Below are 8666 nucleotides of genomic sequence, written 5' to 3'. Positions count from 1 at the left end.
GCAGAGTGACAGCTCCTCACCAGCTACCGAGCGCACCACAAACGCACCTGTGCCTGGGGTCCTGTTAAAACATGCAGCATTGACTTGATCTGAGGACAGGACCAGTCATGGGGAACAAGAGCAGCCCCGAGCTCACTCTCTGCTTCCTGCTCACTACTGCTCTTTGCTTGGAGGCTGCTCTCATAACAACTACCATTTACTGTCCGTCTGAGAAGATGACCTGGACAGAGGCGAGGAAGTACTGCCAGAGGAACCACATTGACCTAGTTAACTGGAACATAGTGGACAGAGCCTGGCTGAGTAAGTGGTTGGTCCAAATTGATGTCAAGGAAGCCTGGATCAGCCTACATCGAGATGCTGAGAAAGACCCAGTCTGGAAGTTGAGAAATGTAAAGTGAGTATCCTATCTAAGATTTTGTTATTACATTTGTTATTGTTCATTACAAAATATTGAATGTGCAGTTACTATCTAACATATCCTTGGTCTGTGTGTTTCAGAAGTGGAAAAGGTGTTGTAGGACGTGACCTCTCACAGAGCAGTGACTGGGCTGATGGGTCGCAGAGAAACTGGGCACCAGGAGAGCCACTCACCACAGACTGTGTCTCTTTTGATACTAAGACTGAGAAGTGGTCAAGCAAAGGGTGCTCCCAGGAGCTGCAGCCTGTCTGCTATGATGACAACCTGGTGGTGGTGAAAAAGAACAAGACGTGGGAGCAGGCCCTGCGGCACTGCAAGGCCATGACAACACCGTGTGCTGACTCGCCCGAGTCCTGCGTGTACACCTACAAGATGCTGAGCCTGCACAACCAGCGGGTCTACAACTACGTCAAAGAGCGGATCTACAGAGCCACGACTGATGAGGTTGGAAGATGGGTTTTTGCACAGAGTGCTGGGTTCTAACCCTTTAAAGTGTAATCTCTGCATCTTTTGTCATATGTTCCTTATACAGTATCTATGGATTGTGAGCAGTTCCAGCAAAGACTGATGTTCTCTTCAGTCACAGTTTATTTGAACAGTTTTGAGTCTTACAGAAATAAAATAACCTGGAATGTCTTAATTATAAAGAACAATGGAAGAAAAAATAAACCACACGTTTTTATCATGTCATGGTGAAAGCCTTTTGTAAAACATTAGCCAAACTATGACTGCAAATTAATTTTGAAATTAAATCTGTACATTTATTGTATCCTCTGAGGGTCGCAGGGTGAGATGGAGCAGGGTGAGATGGACCCCAGTTGACAATGGGCGGCTTGAGGTGCGGGACACCCAGGACAGGTCACCAGGGGCAACACATAGGGCCAAACATCCATTCACATACATATTCACAACTATGGACAGTTTAGAGTTTTCCTGACCTAACCCCAATCTGCAGGTTTTTGGTCTGTGGGAGGAAGCTGGAGAAAAACCCGCACAGAGACAAGGAGAACATGCACATCCACACAAAAAGACCCTCCTGCTGTGAGGTGATAGTGCTAACCACTACGCCACCGTGCCCCCCTGAAAATTTTAATTGAACCATTGATTCAAAATTGAAATAAGTATATATAATTAATTGTTTTTTGCTTTGAGTTTTGTCATTATTATGTAAATGAAAATCGTATTAATTTCAGTAAATAATAAGTGCAAGGGTACATTTTGAATTGATTCAATTGCTTTATACTTCTTCTTATTAGTTAAGTTTCAGAACAGAAAATCAAGATAGAACCAACAGCTAAACACATGGATGTGGACATGTCTCTACCGGAATGTCACACTTATTTATTACATATTGTCTGTTTCTATTCATTGCGTTGAACCTAATTAATTATTCAATTATTATTTGATTAAAACAAAGTTGACACATTCATTTTCAACCATTGGTCTCTTCGTTACTCCACAGTTAAACAAGAGGAAAGATTACCCTCTGTCTTTCAAATGATTGATTTGCTATCCATACAACTGAAATGAATGTGAGAGCGACTGACATCTAATACTTACCTTTGTCTCTCAGGTGTGGATTGGCCTACGTTACCTGGGAGGGGAGTGGATGTGGTTGGACGGAGAGGAGCCGGACCACCAGGGGATGCTGCCGGAGTGTCCGTCTCAGTTGAACAACTGTGGGACTCTGTCAAAACATGGCACAAACCACTGGCCCACCAGGGACTGCTCAGAGAGAAGGAACTTCATCTGCCGCGGGCGCATGCTGATAGGAGAAGAGAAAATTTAAAAATTGCAGAAAGGAAAGTTTTAATTTTAAAATGTTGCTCTAATATTAATGTCTGTTTTATTTGTAAATTAACTGCTTGAGCTTTTTCAAGAATTGGACCAAGTTCAAAACTCATATCAAACATCTCCATATATCAACAAGAGAAATTCTGTGGCAAAATCTTTTTCCTTTTGCTCTTTGCTAACTGTATGCCTATCAGCCACTACAAGTCTGTAGTGCCTCATGTCATTTTGAACATGACATTTGGCTTTGTTTTGTTGTTTTTCTTCAAAATCTGATTTAAATTCAGATGTAAGAGCAAAGCTGTGTGTATTACACAAATTGTAACAACCAAGTTTAGTTACTATAAATGTCTTTTAACCAAACAGTGGTATAATTGTACTATTAGGGACTGACTGTCGTTCAACTGTGTTTTTACCTTTAGAACTGTCAGACTTTGATTTAATTTCTGTTCAAAGACCACCTGAAAGGGACGACTTGGTCAAATAAAGCAAGTAAAGAAAACCAGACATTTTAAATCCATGTAAATACGAATGAATCTCCTGCTTTCTGAAGCAACACACATATCACAAAACACACACATGCACAAACATGTAACTATTGAGATATCAGACTACTCTGATTGACTGTAAATAAAATGAACAAGTTATTCTACAATTTAAATACCTGTCTCTGCCGTGTCAGACCTTTTTTAAATAGTTCTCACATGTAGTTGGATTGTCCCACAGGCAGCCACTGATTTCCCTTCATTTAGTTAGACCTATATTGTAGGAAAACAAAATGGTGGGACGCAAATCTGAAGCTAATCCACCTCAATGAACAGTTTATTTACTGTCACTACACTACCTGTGTGTATAAGTGGTCCTGTATTACTTATAAACTATCATATCTACCTGTTTCCATTGGGGGGGGGGGGAGGGGTGCTTCTTGAAAGCAGCACATGTGGAAATAAAGATGTTAACCAGACTGTATTACCTCAATAAATTCTTCACTTACAGTTCATCTTGGAAACTCTGTCGCAGCAGGGCATCGTGCGGAACAACTTATTACGTTCCTACCGGTGACGCTGTCGGAGGCATTTCCAGGTCGAACCATCTGCACTTCCGTTTGTCATTCAACGAGCCCGTAGTAAAACAGGCTTCTTCTTCTTCTTCTTCTTCTTCTTCTTCTTCTTCTTCTTCTTCTCGGCTCCTCTGACTCAGTAAGTGTCGACATTTAAACCTTATGTTACAGCTGCTGTCATGTGGATCACAAGCGAGCTATAGACGCATAGTTCGCGTTGAACCGGTAAAACCGAGAGACCCGGGGTGGGACGGGATCCGCAGCGGCGTGTGTGCAGGGGGCTCACGGTTTAGCTAGCTGGTGCACAGGTTGTTCATTTTCGATGTGACATTGCACGATGCATCAGCTCTGTCAATCCTCTGTAAAACGCCCTGGTCGAGCATTCTACTCGGCGGGGACAGACTCATTGTGTAAATCACCCTGTAAGTAGCCGTGTAGCAGCCACATCAACATGTACAGGAAGTAATGTGTTATCAACCATTAACAACAGTTTTTACTTTATTTAATATAGCACCTTTTTCTCTGATCAAAGTGCCTCATTAGAATAGCAATACACCAGAAAGTAGTAATACACAGTGAAGATATGGCATACAAATAGAGAAACAACAGAAAGAAAGTAAAGACATTGTCAATCACTATATGGTCATGGTGAGACCGAAGCCAAGATTCAAGAGTTTATTATCAAATGCACAACAATAACATTAAGCAATCGCTGGCAATGAAATGCTTTGGTCACAGGCTCTCTTTTAGCAATGCTCAGAGAATTACAACCAAAAAACTAAATTCGAATAAAATAATATAAAATAGAATATAAAAAATTTAATATTTAAAAAATATATATATATATATATATTTATAAACGTATAGAGTTTGGAGTTATCGGAGGAGTTTAAAAGTCTTATGGCCTGGGGGATGAGACTGTCTCTGAGCCTGGTGGTGCGTGCCCGGATGTGAGTTTATGGGTTTTCAGTCGTTTTTATTAAGGTTTCAATAGATGAAGCAGAACATGATGCTGTAGGGAGAGTTTTCCATAGTGTTGAGGCGACAACTTTGAAAGTAAGATCACCGTTAGTTTAATGGAGCATATGAGACGAGTCCAGTAAGCCCTGGTCAGAGGATCTAAGATTAGTCACAAAAATCTAAATCAAATGTGATAATCGATTACAAAGAATGTGTAGTATTGTCCAGTGTTTGTTTCATAAATGTGAGGATTTAATGTCTTTTCTTAAATTTATCTCATTATAAATTAAATGTCTTGGGTGGACTATGTGAAGTAATTGCCTTTTTTTTGTATTTTATTATTAGATGTTTGTCAGTGCATGTCTGTATCTTATTTTTTACTCTTCTCGCACTACAACGTTTTATTGTAGAGACATTTTAACGTGTTACAGTCTCTTAAATTCTACTTCATTGGTTGAGTGTGTGTGTGTGTGTGTGTCAATGTCGCATGGCATTGAAAAAATCTGATAAATAATCCATTGTCTTTTTCTCTGTCTGTCTTTGTCTCTCTACCTCTCCTTCTCTCCTTCTCTCTCTCTGCAGGGAGCAGAACTGTGACCAGACATCATGACCCTGTTTCACTTTGGAAACTGCTTTGCGCTTGCATATTTCCCTTACTTTATAACATACAAGTGCAGCGGCCTGTAAGTATCTGTATGAATCTGGGGAATTGCTACTTTGGAAATAACTCTGACTGGAGGGAGGGAGGCACTGGAATTAAAATGAAATTTACTAAACTAGAATTACATTGTTTGCTAATGTTATGTCATTGTTAAAAGGGTTTCTGGTCTGTTCTAATGTTGCAGTAACATATGCTCAGAGACTAAGGTTACCAACTGATAATCTTCTTAGCAATGTCGGACATTTGGGAGGGGTCAACATAATCCTCTTAGTAGTGTGTTCCTTTATTTGAGTTTACCTTTTCTCAACAGCAACATTGAATCCTGCTAATTTCTGCCAAGATTATTGGATAATAACCTGTTACATATTGCATTCTTTAGCTCATCACTTTACAGTTTTAGCATTTAACTCTGTGTTTGTGTGATCAACCTTTAGTTCAGAGTACAATGCCTTCTGGAGATGTGTCCAGGCGGGTGCAACCTATCTGTTTGTCCAGCTCTGTAAGGTGAGGGAGATCTTCCACAATCGAGGGATTTGTCATTTATGCCTGGGGATTGCAGATAAAGAACCAAAGTATATAAAGTCATTAGCTCATTTGTGTTTCCGAGTTTAATCATATCTTTTCCTTTTGTGCTTCAGATGCTGTTCTTAGCTACATTTTTCCCCACATGGGAAGGAGGAGCTGGAGTGTATGACTTTGTTGGGGTGAGTGTTGAACTGAACTCTTCCCTCCGATTTATAAGAAAACATTAAATACATGTGAAGGATGTTGAAATATTGGTCTACATATCCTCCAGGAATTTATGAAGTCAACAGTGGACCTGGCAGATCTGTTGGGTCTCCATCTTGTCATGTCGCGCAATGCCGGTAAAGGGGAGTACAAGATCATGGTGGCTGCCATGGGCTGGGCAACCGCAGAACTCATCATGTCCAGGTAAACAATTGCACGGGTTGTGCAGAAGAAACATCAGCGTCATTTGGTCAAATTATTGTACATATCTTAACCTTGAATTTATGTCTTGTCGGGGTTGTTCAGATGTCTTCCTTTGTGGGTGGGAGCCAGAGGGATCGAGTTTGACTGGAAATACATCCAGATGAGCTTTGACTCCAACATCAGTTTGGTAAGTTGCCGTTCTTCCTCTCTGTCTGCCGCTGTGTTTCCAATCTTCTGTCATTCATTTAATGAGTTTTCTTACGTTTCTCCAATATATTTATAGAAGTGTTTTCATGATTGGCAGCAACAGTCCACAGAATAGATGACAGTAATAGTCTGCATGTTCAGATAATGATGGTTATTTTTAATGTTTCATACTTAGAGGGCTTCCTCTTTTGTCTTGTCTCATCATGTAAGTCTGCTATATTATGTATAGCACTAGACTGTGTTTAAAAAAAATCGTAACCAGTGATTATTATGATTGTATATAGGTCCATTATATTGCCATGGCAGCAGTGGTGTGGATGTTTACGCGATACGACCTTCCTAAGACCTTCAGGCTTCCTGTCACTGTGCTGCTGGCTCTTTGTGTCTACAAGTCCTTCTTAATGGAGTAAGTTTGACACTCTTATTCTCAATACACACACACAGCTACACACAAACACACAGAACGTGTCTGGAAAATTGGGTTTGGACCTTTTCTGGAGTTTGCTTTTCACATAAGAAGAATGCAGCAGGAGATTCGGTCTGGAACCTTTATACGAGGGGTCACGCCTGCGTAGAGCATTCAGGAGGCAGGACATGTAAATTCTGCTGTGGAAATCACAGGTTTTTGTTAATAGCATATCGACACCAGCATCAGCCCTTATCACCAAAAGCTCTCGAATCTCGTTGCCATTCCAAATTGTGTCTTCTATTTTGGTGGTGCCTCTTTTCATCCCGAGATGGGTGTATTCTTCCTATTTTGTAAATTTTTCCTTTTTGTTTTCTCACATGAGTTCACTCAGAAACTGCCTGATATTTTACTAGGGGACTCTCAGATCCCAATAATGACTCTGATATCTGGTTTGCACACACAGCCCCAAAAAAAATCACTGGACTTCAGTGCATGTCTGAAAACATTCTTCATGTACTTAGAGGTATTGCAAGACAGCTTTTATTACTGTCGAACGGATCCAGTTGAGCCACTTCACATGACCTCCAGTTTGTTTTATGCTGAGCTAAGAGAACTGCGTCCTGGCTGCAGGGAGAGTGATATATATATTTATATTTTCCCATGTTAGTTTATTCGGTTCCATCACGGTTTGACTACCTGCAGAGTATCTGCATTTAACTTTGTAAGCCACAGGATGTCACTAGTTAACAGCAACATGACCATCAATAGTACAATGTACATTAGATTTACAATAAACTAACTTACAGGCAATTAAGGTAATTTAAAACTGTACTCTAGCTACTACATTAACTCATATGACTGTATTATTAGCATATATGTACTTACTAATCCAAGAAAATCACTTAAAGCTGTGTTCTGCATGAAGAGTGAGAGATCATATGTGATATATGGTGGGCCGAATATCTTCTGAGTTAATTACTCATCCGTCAGTGATGGATGGTTTTAGCAGTGATAGTGCTCTGTTTGGTTTTGTCCTGTTAAATTGTAGCTTACATTTTGTTTCTGTCTGTATCTCCAGGTTGTTTGTCCATGTCTTCATCTTGGGGAGTTGGACAGTGCTGCTGGTCAAGGCCGTGCTGACTGGTGCCATCTCTCTCTGCTCGCTGTTTCTTTTCGTCACTCTGGTCCACAGCAACTAAGTCAACAGCAGCGCGGAAAAAGCCTTCAACACTCTGTTGGGTCCTGAGTGGACCAGGGGGGTTGTCATGAATCAGAAGCTGACCCCTGACACCGCATCAGTCTTACTCTCAACATACAACCCCAAAGACTGCTGAAAAAGGCTTGCTGAAATTCCATAGTTGCAGTGATCCAATCTATAAAAACCAGGCTGACATACGAGCCAACAAGTGGTCAATCCAGTTAGTGTTGATGAACCTGTATGGTCTGATGGTGGGAGACATGAACTCGGTGTGCAGCTTTGCTTAATTTCAGGACAAATGGTGACATCGGGATGCTTCTGATTGGCTGTGTTGGTTTGTGAAATGGTCAAAATTTGTATTTCATGGCCACAGATTAAATTAAACAATGTGTACTTTATAAATAACACTTTTCTTTTCTATTTGTTGTCCGATGCGCCAGTTTGAATCCTTAGATTAGATTCACTGAGTGGATTTCTAACAGATGAATGACAGTAATAGATCTTTGATAGGTAATTGTGTGGCCACAAATGTATCAATTTATTTATATCCAAGTAGTAAAACTAAACGAAATAAAACTGTAGATAGATTGTTTTGATCATTGAAAATATTGGTTTAAATTTAAAACAGCTGTAATGTTAATTAACTGAGCTTTACTCAGCATCTTGATATAATGTTGATTTGTAAACATCTGTGATTTTGACATAAACGTCTTTCTCTTGTTTAAACTCGCTGTGAGTATCTTGATTGATCAGACTATTTTTTCATGAAACATCAGCCATTCTTAAGAGAATGATTAGTTTTATTTTTTTGTCTTTGCAATCACAAAGTTACTCCGGGGACAGAATGTCTTGTACATGCGTGATGATTGTCAGCGATGGTGAACTTTGTTATCATGTATTCAGAGATTACACTGGGATCTGACCCTAGTGTTTATCTTGCCGACTGAAGCTGGAGTAAATTTGCTGACTCGAGAGCATCATGACCGTCGAGTTGGTAAGCTCTTCTTTCTGCCTTTTATGTAATTTTTC

The 8666-nt window shown here is 40.2% G+C and overlaps 1 protein-coding gene across 1 annotated transcript; it reads left to right on the top strand.

The window, feature by feature from the left end:
• Positions 1-3297: 3297 nt before the first annotated feature.
• Positions 3298-8042, top strand: tmem147 (transmembrane protein 147). Its single transcript, XM_061081122.1, has 8 exons — positions 3298-3408; positions 4812-4912; positions 5325-5394; positions 5529-5594; positions 5687-5823; positions 5926-6010; positions 6315-6436; positions 7518-8042. Exons 2-8 carry the CDS (start codon positions 4836-4838, stop codon positions 7636-7638), a joined length of 678 nt encoding a protein of 225 aa, XP_060937105.1. The 5' UTR covers positions 3298-3408; positions 4812-4835; the 3' UTR covers positions 7639-8042.
• The last annotated feature ends 624 nt before the right edge of the window (positions 8043-8666 follow it).

The sequence above is a fragment of the Limanda limanda genome, chromosome 11 (assembly GCF_963576545.1).
Source record: "Limanda limanda chromosome 11, fLimLim1.1, whole genome shotgun sequence".
Classification (NCBI taxonomy): Eukaryota; Metazoa; Chordata; class Actinopteri; order Pleuronectiformes; family Pleuronectidae; genus Limanda; species Limanda limanda.
This window is presented reverse-complemented; position numbering and strand designations above follow the sequence as displayed.